Source organism: Misgurnus anguillicaudatus, chromosome 15 (genome assembly GCF_027580225.2).
Source record: "Misgurnus anguillicaudatus chromosome 15, ASM2758022v2, whole genome shotgun sequence".
Lineage (NCBI taxonomy): Eukaryota > Metazoa > Chordata > Actinopteri > Cypriniformes > Cobitidae > Misgurnus > Misgurnus anguillicaudatus.
In genome coordinates, this window is record NC_073351.2 from 4,993,284 (window position 1) to 5,008,956 (window position 15,673).

A 15,673-nucleotide genomic window follows, 5' to 3' on the forward strand; every position below is an offset into this window, starting at 1 on the left:
TTAAAGCATTACAGCAGTCTTATTCAGAACAGTGTCATACTGTGTATGCATAGATAATTACTTTTATATGCTTTATTCCTCTATCATTTATTTATGATCTCATGTTTTGATTATTGAAAGTGTATCTTATAAACAAACAACCTCAGATGCTTTGAAAGGTTTCCCTCTATATCAAGCAACAAACAAGTGCTCTTAATAAAACACTGTTAATAGCTAAAAGAGGAGACTTGATTCAGTGGTCAACAATAATCACCATAATGGTGACTCCATATGAATCCAAAACAAACACAAACTGGAGATTTAATGTGATACATTTTGTGGTAAATGTCCATTTGACTTGTGATTACATCACATCAGAAAGAAGATTTGTCTACTAAATCACATGTGTGGATGCTGGAATAGTTGAGTACTTGTATCTTGTTCTGACAGCAGTTTAGAAGTTAAACTTATCCAAATTTATACTCTGAAATTATTTTAGGTTTCAAACAGAGATGATGATAGAGAGGCAACCATGACAGATTGCAGCTTTTAACTCTGGTTCAGTGTTACTTTTTAACATTCTGTAAGATGAAGTAATATATACACCTAGCAGTGTTCATTTAACTGGGGATTTTGCTGTATTTATCTATTGCATTTAATATTTTGGCTTTTATCATTTTAGTATTAGGGGATACCGGGGCTGGTTGTCTCACGGGTTGGTTGTCACACTGCTTATTCCAGACATACTACATGGCGCTGTGGTACAATTTTGATATCAATTTGTTAGCCTTTAATAGCTTACTCATTTGCACTTGAAATTTTGCTGAGCAGACACAAAACATTGAGGTTAGGAGACAATATTTTATTTTTATGGGTCAGAGTAAATTTTCATGTTGGTGTTGTTTTTGTGTTGAGATCTTGTAGGATATTAGTCATTCAAAAACAAAACACTCATTAAAAAGCTAAAAGTAGTAGCTTTATTTTGAGTCATCTTTTAGCGATCAAGTTAAAGCCGTGTGGCAGCTAGCTTAGCATGTTTGTCAAGAAGTCAGATGGGGATGGTTGTCACATAGCTTGCGGGGTTGGTTGTCACATAAGAATATTGGACATGTAGACCTTTTAAGACTGTTTGTCTGATTGTTTGTTTTTGTTTGCTGTTAAAATAAAATAAATAAAGCATTAAATAAAGAGGTTTTAACACTATTTAATTATTTAATTTTATTTCTCAACACAGTAGACAATAGGCTTTGTGCCCAGCTGCACTGCTTCCTGGGCTTCGGCCAGCTCCTTGTTTCCTGTCTGCCATTGTTGGACAAGCTGATTAATCCAGGTGTGCCTGACCTCATTAGTCACAACAACAATAATTCGACACACCTGGATTAATTCGTTTGTCCAATAATGGCAGACAGGAAACAAGGAGCTGGCTGAAGTTCATAGTGCAGCTGGGCATAAAGCCTATTCAAGTAACTGATCACCCACTTTAATCTCATTGTTTAAACATAAGGGACATTAATAACAACTATCATATGGGTGGTATTCATATTAAAACTTATTTGCAATTTCTAGTTTAAAAAACTAAAAAACTACACATTATCTTTTAAGATCCCAATTTATCACTGAAATCCTATTGAAACTCTATAGGGACAACCAACCCCATACCCTGTGACAACCAACCCCGTGATGGGGTTGGTTGTCACATTGTGTCAGAGTGTCTTTGATGGTTAATTACTTCCTGTTACAATACATTCTAAAAGTAAAAAGTATACACATTTAAAGCCAAGACCCCAAAGTTTCATTTCATGTAGGAATTACTGCTGAAAGATTTTTTGAAGATGAGCAATTCATGCATGAGTTAAAATTGTGACAACCAACCCCGGTCTCCCCTACTTTCAACAGAAAATCTAATAAAAATTTAGATTCAGGAAAAAATCCAAAATTTTGTTGATTTGACACAGAATGACCAGCAGGTGTTCACCATTTATGAATCAATCATCACTTCATTATCTCATTAACTTCAACACTGATTCATTGTTACTTTAACACCCTGCTGGTGGTTCCATTATGCAGACCAACCGGTGTTAAAATGAACTATGCAGGAGTTAAGAATCTGTGCTCTCAGATTTGCAAACCGTACCCTCAGTTTTTGCAGTCAATACCCACAAATTCATAAACCGGGTGCACGCTTTCGCAATCAGTCCCGGTTTTGCAGACTGTACTCCCAGGTTTGTAGCCCCACCCTTATTTTAAACATATGTAGTCCACAAACACCACAGCTCTGTAGTAAAGAACACAATTTGTTTTAAGCTTTGTTTTTTAAATGCACTGTAAAAACTTTTACTATGATCTACTTTACTTGGTGAAACATTTTACACTTAAAAATATTGAGTACATTTGAAAGCTGTAAAATTTAGTAGATTTCAATAATTATATTTATTTCAGAATCTTAACACAATTAATTTGAGTAGATGTAATCAAAAATATTAAAGCAAAGCAATATTCATGAAGTTAAAAAAAGTAGATATCATCAAAGATCTTAAAGTAATGCAATAGAAATTCCAAGTGAAGTCTACAAAAAAATTGTAAATAATAGTTAACAATGTTGCGTAAATATAACTGAAAATATTGTGAGTACTATTTTTTTTTCAATAGTTCTATTTACTTGATGTAAATTAATGTGAAATTAATTGGACCATCAATTATCAGTGATAATAAAGCAATTGTACACAAGTTATTTTATTGAACACAAGTAAAATACATGACATTAAAGGGGATCGCACACCGGCCGCGCAGCTCAGCGGCGCGCTGTTCTAAAAAAATGTAACACATTGTTTTCTATGAGTGTACGCACACCAGCGCCGCCCAGCTGTGACTCAGGAAGTTGTTCAAATCCCTGTCGCGCCACAGAGCGCCACTCACATAGTTTAACATTAAATAACATCATATGTGTCCCACATCATTAATGAGTAACATTGGCTGCTAACGTATATTTTACATTTTGAAGTAAACGCTATCTGACAAAGCTCGCGCTATTTAATGTGCACTTCCGGTTTACAATACCTCCGAGTTCTCCTAGGCGAGACGCGGCACTGAGCTGCGCGGCCGGTGTGCAATCCCTTTTAGTCTACAACATGACACACTCTGAAAATGACAAACAGTGTGCATGTTAAAAAAAACAATGAGCTGAATAAACTCTGAGAGGACTCTCAAATCACAGCATTCAGGTAAATTACAGCACCTTCTTCTACTTTATTGAACCAAGACAGGTCGATCAGCAGCATCCTGCACATATCGTAAAGATAACGTTATTTAAACTAATATGTTTTTAATTTTGTATTGACCTATACTAATCGTGTGCAGTCAGCAGCATAGAGTCATGATGAGACGGGTGACATCAAAGCTTGGGGGAAAGCCAGCAAATCTTTAGCAATTGGTTGCGAGCGTAGAGCGGGAGTTAAATGCGTCTGACACAAATAAAGAAAATAGAGGATATGGAGCCAAGAGTTGATCAATATAACCGTATCTAAGCATGTGAGCTTTTTATATAAATGCCTGATCAGACCTTACGTGGATGCAGGAGCGAACTTGTCATCTGTAGCAATGTGGGCCAGTTCGCATGTCATTCAAGCAAGTTATAGAGAAATAGTAATAAAGATTACAATTTTTTTCTTTGGACCCACTTGTAACTTGCTGCTGTTGTTGCTGTCTCCTTCTTAACACACAGGCGCTTAGTGCAGGGCCAAATAGTGGTGCAAATAACTATTTTGTTTACAAAAAGTGTAAGTCTCAAAATGTTGACAAATCAAAATTAAAGAAGGTGGGAGTTTCTGTTCACAGAAGCTGTGAACGACTTCCAGCTAATCGAATTAAACAGCCAAGCAAGAATTTTAACCAACCAAATCGGGTGTTTCCAGCCAATCAAATACTAGAGCTGAGCAGAATTCCAACCAATAATATAAAAGAAGGCGTGAGTTTGTGTGCACTAAGTTTGAGCATTTGTATAGTGCCTTATACGTGAATGCCTATTGTTCAATGCTGCATTACAGAAAATGCATCCTTATATTAAAAAATATAACAAATAATAAGCAAATCCAGGGATGCAAACTATTTTAAGTAAATGTTGCCGTAATTTAAAAATAAAGTTTAGATAAATTGTCACGTAATGCTATTGCTGCAGTAACTGTCTGTCAAGCAAATAGAGACCAAAGATGTTTATAGCATACATACGGTATATGATAAAGTATAAATGTGTGTGTATTATGGAATTAAGTGAAATGGAAGAATTGTTACCACAAGTAATGAAATAAGATTCAGGGCTAAATTTTTGCTAATAAGATTTTATAAATCTAATTAAAGTTATTACCATTTTTTTCTTTAAAAAAGAGTGTTTCATTTGTTCTCTTATGTTTAGACAAAAATTTCATATCAGTATATCCAAAAACTGTGTATCCATAAATTTTCTTCTAATGGTAGCAAGTCTGTTCACACCTTTGGTTACCTGTTTTTTTCTGGTAGCTTTCAGTAAAATGATTTGTTCTCGATAATGATTATAAAACATAATGTGAGAGATCTTCAACCTCTGATCTGACACAAAAACAGAACAGAGAGTCAAAGCCTCAGGTTTAACCTTGTTTTATGTAATGGTTAGTATGTCATTGGCAGTCTGTCTGCTTGTTGCCAGCAGGTGGCGCTATGGCCATAAGTGACTATTGGCATGTAGATGTGTTCAGTCCTGGACTCTTGTCACTTTATATTTTGCTGTACTACGCTACCTCAGTATTGGCTTTTATCATGTTGTTTGTATGTTACTGCTTGTCATTTTAACTCTGATTACTTATTTGTGGTAGCCATTTACTTATCATCTGGGGCTTATGCAATGATGTGTAGTTTTTACGAATGTTTGTACATTGTATTGTCTTTTTGTAAATTTGTCTTGTTATTTATGTGTAACTATTTGTTGTTTGCACTCGGCACTTTATCTTGGTCAGGTCGCCGTTTTAAATGAGAAATTGTTCTCAACGTGCCTACCTGGTAAAATAAAGGTTAAATAAAAAAATAAAATTATGTAAAGTTTGGGACAGATCAGACATTGCATAATCATTGTAAAGATGTCACTTCCTGTTGCCAGCTGGTGGCGCTATAACTATAAGTGACTATTGACATGTAGATGTGTTCAGTCCAGGACTCTTATTAATCATGTGGAGTTTGTGACTGATCAGACATTGCATAATTAGTGTAAACATGTCACTTCCTGTTGCCAGCTGGTGGCGCTATGACCATAAGTGACTATTGACATGAAGATGTGTTCAGTTCAGGACTCTTATCAATCATGTGAAGTTTGGGACAAATCCGACATTGCATTATCATTGTAAACATGAAACTTCCTGTTACCAGCTGGTGGCGCTATGACCATAACTGACTATTGGCATCATAAGTGACTATTGACATGTAGATGTGTTCAGTCCAGGACTCTTATTAATCATGTGAAGTTAGGGAAAGATCGGACATTGCATAATCAGTGTAAACATGTCACTTCCTGTTGCCAGCTGGTGGCACTATGACCATAAGTGACTATTGACATGTAGATGTGTTCAGGTCAGGACTCTTATCAATCATGTGAAGTTTGGGACAGATCAGACATTGCATAATCATTGTAAACATGTCACTTCCTGTTGCCAGTTGGTGGCGCTATAACCATAAGTGACTATTGACATGTAGATGTGTTCAGTCCAGGACTCTTATTAATCATGTGAAGTTTGGGACAGATCAGACATTGCATAATCATTGTAAACATGTCACTTCCTGTTGCCAGCTGGTGGCGCTATAACCATAAGTGACTATTGACATGTAGATGTGTTCAGGTCAGGACTCTTAGCAATCATGTGAAGTTTGGGACAGATCGGACACTGTATGCCTGAGTTCCAGCAACCTGTTTCATAGCGAAACATCAAACTTTGGCTGGCCGAAACAGACACAAATTTGAACATGGAATCAAATCCTTCGCAATTAAGCATCACAAAGGCCTTAAGATAAGACTCGCCAAATATAATGATGATCCAATAAAAACTCTAGGAGGAGTTAGTTAAAGTATGACTGCTGGAAATGAGAAAAACTGAGCCAAAATCTGAGAAATAATTCAAAATAGCTGACTTCCTGTTTGGTTTAGGGCGTTGCTCCAAGAGACTTTTTTGTGGGGCTTGTAATAATACATGAGCATACCGAAATTCGTACATGTACATTAAACACAGTCCAAGGGCTGCTTCATTGAATATTTGAAAGTGGCGCTAAAACATGTTCCTTCAGGTTGCCAGCTGGTGGCGCTAATGCTATAAATGAAAATTGTTATGTAGATGTGTTCAGGTCAGGACTCTTAGCAATCATGTGAAATTTGGGACAGATCGGACATTGTATGCATGAGTTCCAGCAACTTCCTGTTTCATGGGAAAATATCAAACTTTGTCGGGCCAGAACCGACACAAATTTTCACGTAGAGTCAAATCCTTCGCAATTTAGCATCACAAAGGCCTTAAGATGACACTCACCAAATATGAAGATGATCCGACGAAAACTGTAGGAGGAGTTAGTTAAAGTATGACGCCTGGAAATGACAAAAACTGCGCCCAAATCACAAAAATAACTCCGAATAGCTGACTTCCTGTTTGGTTTACGGCTTCGCTCCAAGAGACTTTTTTGTAGGTCTGGTCATGCTACAGAAGCGTACCGAATTTCGTAATTTTACGTTAAACACAGTCCGAGGGCTGCTTTGTAGGTGGCGCTATAGAGCCATTTTCCCACGCCTAATTCCAAAGCCTACACCACATGTAAATTTTCATCACTCTTGACATCTGTGCAAAATTTAATGAGTTTCCAAGTATGTTTAGGCCCTCTAAACTCTCGCTGAAGTCGGAGAAAAATAATAATAATAATAATAATAACTCCTTGAAGAACAATAGGGTCCTCACACCCTGGTGTGCTCGGGCCCTAATAATAATAATAATAACTCCTTGAAGAACAATAGGGTCCTCACACCCCGGTGTGCTCGGGCACTAATTATAATGTATATAATAATGTTGATATATAAAACTTACGCTTTTTGTAAACAAAATAGTTTCTGTATTATTTATTATTATACATGATCTATATTATTATTATTATTATATACATACATTATTATAGCCTACTTACTTTTTCAAAACATGCGGGTAATGACAAATCTTCATGCTTTCCTTCCTCACTTTTTACATTTCTATATGCAAGCGTCTGCTTAATGTCTAATGTAGCTTAAACGCCATGTAAATGCAATGAACTCCAAACGTCAATCACGTGATCTCCTGTCTTCTTTTTTTAAGTCCTAAAAATGCAATTCATTGAAATGCAAGCACGGTTAATAGAATGCATATTTTTTTCATTTCATTTTTTTCAGGTACAATTCAACAGGCTATTTTATTTCAAAAACTTATGTCATTGTTTTTCTTCCATAAGTTTCCTCTTTGTCTTTTCCCAGTATTTGTGCATTTGATAACCAGGGGTCCCATTTTTAAAGCGTGCGTACGCACAAAACGGGGCTGGAAACGTGCATACTTCAGTTCCCACGCAAAGGTTGTGATCTATAAAAAACAAACTTGACTGAAGAATTGGCTTGGAGGGTGGGATCTGAGGATGATTCATGTACTCAAACTTGCAGGTGATCTGTGATTTATAAAAGCATTTTCTGAGTGAAAAAAGGTGTACTACCTTTTTTTAAATAAGTCCTCTGAAATCCACTGAAATCTTTTTAAGAAAACCGTATGATTTCAGATGAAAAAAAGTAAAAGTAATCAATAAAAAATCTATGATATTGCCTATTCCAATCGTGAGTGGTGCTTGCTATTGCAAATCTTGGGACACAATAACAACAAGGTAAATGAGTCAAAATAGCCAGGCCTTATAAAATGTCTTGCAGTGACATATCCTAACATATGTCAGTGGCATATTTTTTTTGTCTTAAGATGCACATCCGTATTGTTTTTGTGAGGTATGTTTGTAAAAATTACTTAAATGTCCTAAAATAATTAAGACCTAGTGCTGGATTCATCTAAACCCTGTCTGGGAAACCACCACATAATGTTTATTATTAAGCATAATGCCTGCATTATAATGCATTAAAAATTCCCTCATAATGCATTATAAATAGCGGCTTCAAAGAAAGTGTTACCAGTTTTATTTAACTAATGACTACAAATAATCTTACCTTCAGCTTTCTTGGTGGCAGGTCCAGGCTGCTGTTCTTCTCTTTCGCTCATTGTTAACTGTAAAGCAAATTACTGTAATGTTGTTACTTTTCTCTCTCAAAGTTTAGGTTTGTCAGAAAATGTCCACCTCTTCCTTTTAAAGAGGCACAGATGCAGCAACTTGATTACGTGTCCAGGAAGTATCTTTTCATTGAATGATTAGGGTGTGTCACAAAGACTGAGATGACCTGTGTAGTTAGTTGCAAATACAATACTTGTCAATGTTAATAAACAAAGACTAAAATGCGGTTCCTTTGTGTATTTGAGTATTGATGCAACTAATGTTATATCAATACATTGGTTGTCAGGTACATATAAAAAACCTTATAATAAAAGTGATAGAACAGCTGCACAATTAATAAAATTTTGTTATAAACAGTTGTTTTATAAATGATTGCCAACATTAAATAGGATACTGCACATACGCAAACATTGTGACATACAAACAAAAGCATCATCACAGTAAGTTTTTACAGTTTACATCGAAGTAAAGATTCACCCTCCAGTCTTCAGAATACTTTTAGTGATGTTTACTGATGTCTTATTTAAATACAATTAGGTATGGTTTTTCCACTTATTACAAACCAGTTTGATTTTATTTCTGTCATAAATTTAAATCTGTTATAAAGAATTATTAGAGGGTTAGATGTTGATTTATCCAAAAGGTTGTGTATGAGGTCATCATTATGGTGATCCATGTTTGTTTTAGTGGTGCTCCTAATGAAGTGGTGCTCCTAGATTTATCCTAATGAAAGTAGAGAGTACATGGACATAATTGTATGGATGTGTCCTTTAGCAAATGAGCTAATGAAATGCAAACACTGATCACAATGATCCCATTCTTTTTGCAAATATAGTCCCTGTGTGTGCAGTTATGAAAAGTAGAATGCAAATAGTAAAACTTGAAAGCAGAACTAACTTGACTTTCAAATATACTAAAACATTTCATTTAAGATTCCATCTGCATTCTCAGTTTTTCTTTCCTGTTACCACAATGATGGGATGGATTTTCCATACAACTGGTTTTACTGGTTCTAAGACAGATTTAAACCCAACTATAAAAAAAATCCCTCAAACCAATCTGATATTTAACTAAGAAAATAGCAAAAAAGTTGGTCTGCAAAGAAATGGTAAATAATCCCCAAGCAGAAATTTCCATTTGACCAGCATCATAACATACATGAAGAGTAAATGTTTCTGTAAAAAAATTACATTAAGGTTTCTCATTGATCAGCCGAACGTCCTCACTGTGCCGTTTCATTTGACCCAGCTATCCGAGAAATGGCTGGATGCAGGTGATTTTAATCATATTTGAATCCTGTTGTGGTCCGTAGTCTCAGAGAGTACCTCATCTTCAATCACATGCCCAAAACTGTTTTTGCACCATTGCTCAAAACACTGCTGAGCCTCCTCAAGAACCTTTTCAACAGAGCCTCGATAGTAAACTCGAACAAGTCTTTCATAAAACCTCTCTGGCAGAAAACTGGACAGCTGTCAGTACAAGAGACAGAAGAGTAAGAAACAACAAAACTTATGAACAATATTTGAAAAAATTGATTGCAAAACCCTATGTACTATGTGCAGTGACATACTGTATAAATACAGTAGGTTTATTTTATACATACATCTTTTAAATATTAAATTACTGAAAACTTCACTGAAAAGTGTGAAAATGAAGTCAAACTGCATACAGATTTTGCCTGTTTGTGACATAGGTAGCGAGTATTTTTACAATAATACTGCCGCTATCCAACCACAGCACTGCTATTTAGTGCAGAGAGAAAGAGAGAGCATAATAAAATAATAATAATAAAAATAATAATAGACAACACAATTTAGTTTTATTTCAACAAACTACCATCACAGTGTAACAGTGTAAATTTATGCAAAGAAACTGTAGATAAATAGTTAAATATACCGGAAACCCTGCTGCAAAATTAATATTGAAAGTAGTAGGCAAAACAAGTTAATTTCACTTACATACAAGTAAAAAAATCAGAAAATGCTTAGATTAAGTCAGGATTAGGTCCACTGTAAATTAGGAAATTTAGGTAGATTTAATAAATAAAAAGAAAATAAAAATAGATCAAATAGAAGTTATTGCCGCATCTTTATATTTAGATCCAAACGTTTCAAAAATATGTCTCAAAAATTGCCATGGTTACCTGATACTTCTTGATTTTGAATGCTTTGTTGGGATTTCGCTTTTTGTAGAAATAAACGTTGTCAATGGGATTTTTCCCCTTCATGCCATGATCCATGTGAACAACCTGTAAGAGATTTCATAATGGATCAGTAACTGCATTTGTACAGATTAAACATTCAGATCAAACTGGATATTAATTTCTAAACACAACATACAGTAACGATGAAATCCATTGTGTTTATATTCCAGTTCTCCAGCGCTTTTATCCAATTGTCCTTCAGTGTTTTCTTGGGATTCAAGAGTAAAATTTTATGTCAAAAACATGGTGATAAAAATGTAGTTAAAATCTTGAAGAACAAACAATACCTCTTTTAAATGTATTTATTATACTTGTTGATTTTGTCTGGGATGCTACCTCTGTCTGGCCTAGATGATAGTAATCATGTCTAAATATCTTAGTAGTCATAATAAGAATAAACCATTAGTCACTGTAGCATAGACTAGCATGAAGTGAACACAAAAATTAATAAAACAGACTATAATGAGCAGTATGCCTTGAGCCCTTTTCACAAAGAGATTACAGAAAATACATGGTAAATGCATCCAGAATTTGTCCGGGATTGTTTGATTTTTGGTTCATTCACACTGCCAATTATTTTGCAGAATATGTGCGTGCACTCACACACATACCATAAAGATCCAGTAATGACACGTGTGGTATTTAAAGTCCTGCACTTGGTAGGTTTTCCCACAGCATCCGAAGTTTGCTAATTATCCTTGATTTCTCTCTCTAGAAACCCCACGCATGCATTTTAGTTTATGACAAGAGATGCGCTGTTCTGTCATGCTGGTGAATGATCTCAGCTTCAGCACGGATAGTGATGAGCTCCCTGACCTCTGAGTTAGACTAGTTTTCCGTCATTTCTCGTCATGAATGTTGATCTGCGTCTAAATCCCTGTGTCAAAGAGCTGAACCATTACTTCGGGTTCTGTGAATGTTACGGAAATGTTACTAGATCTTCTTTACGGGAGCAATCCCAGAACATTTACAGGACATGTTTGTGTTTAAACAGAAGCCTCTCTTCCATTTTTAAGGAAATGTTCTGGGACAAAGGGCTGTTTAAATGGAGTTTTGTTTAACCAGTGGTCATCAATCCTGGTCCTGGAGGGCGTGTGTCTTTGCAGAGTTTAGCTCCAACCCTTATCAAACACTAGGGCTGCAGCTATCGATTCTTTTTGTAATCGATTAATCTAGCACTGAATCGATCGATTAATCAAGTAATCGGATAAAAAATTTGTATGTGTTTTTAAACAACCAAAACAAATAATGCATAACGAAAATGACGTGGCTGTAAAATGTTCAAGCATTTGGCTTTTATTTCTAAAAATTTGGCTCCAAAAAATAAGCCTATTTATTTCAATTTTTACCCATTTAGTGTTTATAAGTGCCAGTACCAACAATTAAACACTTTAATTTATTAATATGCACAACAGGTTTCATGCTGTAATCTAGCCCTGACATCAAATATCTGGTTTATGTACATTTCTACACTTGCAGCATTTACCATTAGGCTTTTAACATATAATATATCATTTCTGGGGTGAGCCTATTTGCTATGGTAACAACCTGTGTGTATGCGCGCACGTGCACCTGTGTTTCTGTGTGCACGCGTGCTGTGCTTGAGGAAGAGTGACACCCCACTCAGACGTTCAGTTGCTTCATTGCATTTTGGTACGGCAGAAATACATACATTCCTTTTCAATAGAACGCTGCATTTGGTTTGCATCACTTGCATTGCGGTGCATTTTAGGTTAAGAATCCGTTCGAAAAATCACAACATCACGTCCCGCTGTATACAGTGAATGCATGCTGAAATTATTGTTGCGTGGCTACATAAAAGTTTAAGCATATGTGATGCATTGCGCGATCGGTCTGACTCGCGTGAGAGAGAATAACTTCCTTATGCTAAACTCCAATAAGACAGAGATTATTATTATTGAACAAAATATGTCAGATTACAAGTTGCCCATATATGATTGCACTGTGGTGCCGTTTTTTTGGTACACACACCTGTAAAGTGCATGCGTCTGTGTGAAGGGGTTCTTTTTTAAGCTATACTCTCCTGCAATTGAACGTGAATACGTTTACTACTTAAAAACATCAAAGCTAAACATCATATCTAGTCAAACCGCATAACGTCATCGCTACAAATACAGTATGGGATTAAAATCAGCGGAAGCTACGTTACCTTGTTTTATCGACGCATGGTGAAACAGCAGAGGATGTTTTCGGTTCAGATGCTGAATGTAATGATAATGATCCCAAACTTTAGACATTCTCTCTCTGCTGTTTATGGACATAATCGCTCCGCCATCGCCCCAACTAAATTCAAAATGTATCACGCGCTATGATGTGCTTCCTGAACATTAAACAACGGTCCGTGTGAATCAGATCTCGGCGCGTGTCATAGGAATTTAACGAGGCTTCGAGGCAGAAGTTTTGCCTCGAGGAATTTTTTGAATCGAGTAACTCGATGAATCGTTTCAGCCCTATCAAACACACCTGAAGCAGCTAATTAAGGTGGTTTAAGTGTGTTTGATTAGGGTTGGAGCTAAACTCTACAGATACACCAGCCCTCCAGGACCAGGATTGGTGACCACTGCTTTAAATGGTGAAAGTCTAATGAATACTTTTTATTTCATGTCAATTAAACATAAATTAATGATTTCCTCAGCCTGACCTCTGAGATGTCTTTGTTTTCAGCATTCATCAGTCTGGCCTCTCCTACAAACTTTGGCAGACGTCTCCTAACAATTTCTTTTAGTATCATTTGAGCGTCTTTCAGGTTGTCCTCAGAGGAGAACAAGATCTGTTCAAATATCTGCTCTAATAGAAAGAGAAGAATAATTCACTAAGAACATCTAATATATTGATCATGTGTATATTTCTCCAGTTTTTCCTAATCTAAGAAAATCTGACCTGTGAGTTTTGTGTAATTTTCCATGTTGTCTATGGCTGCTGAGATCTGAAGGTGATCGTCAGCTCTTACAAGAACATCTTTGATCCTGTTAGACAAAGAAAAATTATGAATATACTGAATTCTAAAACTACATCATACTTTATCCTAGAATGTTTTTCATGTCAAAAAGAGATTATCACAGCTAACAGAGAAAAATTCTAAGAACATTCCTTGAAAGGTCCCAACGTTTGAAACTCAATTGTGCTGTCAAAAAATAATGCACATTAAGGGGCGGCATTATAAAGCAATAAACCCCAAAAAGCAGTGGCTTACCAGTGCATTTTATAACAGCTAATGGGCGTTGTTAGGCACGACGCGAAGCGGAGTTATAAAATGCACTGGTAACCCAACGCTTCGAGTGGTTTATTGCGATTATAAAACGGTTACTTCATATGCATAACATTAGCGGGATTTTATAAAATAAAACCCAAATAAGTTGTAATTATTTTAGTACAAATATTGCTCTTCCGCCAAACAAAGTAGTTCCTCAGAATCAAGTGTGACTGAAACAGAGCGCAGTTCCCAACCAACACAGACGCAGCAAAGACACAATGAAAATATGATTTACGACTGTGGTGTTTATTTTTATAATTCAACATTCATCTAATTTATACATTAACATTTATATCGGGCAACTGTTGAAGTGATGATCAAATATGCTTGGAAGCATGCTGAACTCTTTCCCCGTCAGCGTTTTTTTTTTTTAAGTTGCCACCCAGTTTTAGTTTAATGCCTTGCAGAAAAATGTTCTTCTTTATATAAACATAAAATATCAAATGAAAGAACAGACCATCCGCTTTCAAACAAAAACAAAGAAAAAAAACATTTCATCCTACCTTCATTTGTCCTCTTATCACCTCTCAAATTTTTTTAAAAGCGAGGATAATTCCATTTTTGTGAAGAACTTTAGTAAGAGATCAAATTCACATCCATGAACAGTACTACACGGTGTTTTCAGTGAATGCGTCAGTGTTTAAGTTGGGTAAGATCGCCCCCCAGTGGATAATAGCGGACGTATGAACTTGAGTTATAAAATCCTCAGACAACGTTTTCTCTTTATCGACGAGATGACTCAACAATATTTATTGACATTTATCTGGATATCGCCATTAATTGTGCAATTGTAGACAAATTAAAAATATGATTAAAGACTGTTGTGTTTATTTTCATAAATCAGTACGCAGCAACAGTGGCTCAGTGGTACTTATGTAATGTGGTCTGAACCGTGAGGTTACCGGTGTATTTTATCACGGCTTAGAACGTGTTTCAACCAATCAGAATGAAGAACCAGAACTGCCCGTTTTATAATTGTAATTAGACTAGCTACCTACATAACAAAACATGCGAAATCTGAACAACCTAATTTTTTCACATGCCTGCAGAGAATGGTTCACCAAAACAAAGTTACTGGGTTGTTCTTTTTAGAGTTTTTAGGTTGATAGAAACACTAAGGACCCAATTATAGCACTTAAACATGGAAAAGGTTAGGGGGTATAAATTATACATTTAGGGACGTTTCCCGAACATGATTTAGATACGTTTTAACAAACATATCTTACAAAAAACAGTACTAGTGCACATATTGAGACAAAACAATGGCAATAATATTTATTTTAAGATGTGTTAGTGCAAGATGTTTTTATATTAAAGCAAAAATGCATTTTAATCTGGGACTAGGATAAGATATTTTCAGGAAACTGCCCTTAATGTATTATATCCTGTTCAACACAAATAAAACTCACATGATTTCAATAATGTTGACTGTCTTGTGCTGGTAGGCCTGACGATGCAGACTGTATCTTGTACGAAACATGTCGTAAACATTGTCTGCTTCCTAAAACATAATACAACTGATGTTTTATGTAAAAATATAAACATATTGTTAAAATAGTGTAATGTTGAACCAAGCTAACAGAAAAAAGTTATGAGAACGTTCCTTGAAAGGTCCCAATGTTCCCAAAAACATTATGCCAACATAAAGTGTTCAGTTTTTCAAAACATGACATTGTCATAACATTTAAAAATGAAAGAGTGTAATGTTCCTCTAACATTCACATATCCAAGAAACATTCTTAAAACATTAAAAAAATTGAAATATTTTTTATGTTGGCATAACATTTTTGGGAATGTTGGGAACTTTCAGGGAACGTTATTGGAACTTTATTCTGTGAAGCTGGGAAAACATATAGTTTTTTGTCAAACTGTGTTTAAGCACAAGAGTGAATCTGTGGGTTCAAGAATGTATCAGGTTGTAATTTTAA

General features: G+C 35.6%; 2 protein-coding genes across 2 annotated transcripts in view; both read right to left on the minus strand.

Annotated features, from left to right (window-relative positions):
• Nucleotides 1-8,345, minus strand: part of LOC141349805 (deoxynucleoside triphosphate triphosphohydrolase SAMHD1-like) — a 143,979-nt gene extending 135,634 nt beyond the window's left edge. Inside the window, exon 1 of the mRNA XM_073853972.1 lies at nucleotides 8,207-8,345. Within this exon, the coding sequence (XP_073710073.1) occupies nucleotides 8,207-8,258 (52 nt within the window). The 5' untranslated portion in view covers nucleotides 8,259-8,345. The remainder of the gene's footprint in view (nucleotides 1-8,206) is intronic.
• Nucleotides 8,346-8,614: 269 nt separating this feature from the next.
• The window catches only part of LOC129445346 (uncharacterized), a 41,618-nt gene continuing 34,559 nt past the window's right edge, over nucleotides 8,615-15,673 (minus strand). The window contains exons 9-14 of the mRNA XM_073853973.1: nucleotides 15,155-15,246; nucleotides 13,373-13,458; nucleotides 13,134-13,279; nucleotides 10,608-10,679; nucleotides 10,412-10,516; nucleotides 8,615-9,737 (exon numbers count right to left, since the gene is read on the minus strand). Coding sequence (XP_073710074.1) covers nucleotides 9,552-9,737; nucleotides 10,412-10,516; nucleotides 10,608-10,679; nucleotides 13,134-13,279; nucleotides 13,373-13,458; nucleotides 15,155-15,246 — 687 coding nt within the window. The 3' untranslated portion in view covers nucleotides 8,615-9,551. The remainder of the gene's footprint in view (nucleotides 9,738-10,411; nucleotides 10,517-10,607; nucleotides 10,680-13,133; nucleotides 13,280-13,372; nucleotides 13,459-15,154; nucleotides 15,247-15,673) is intronic.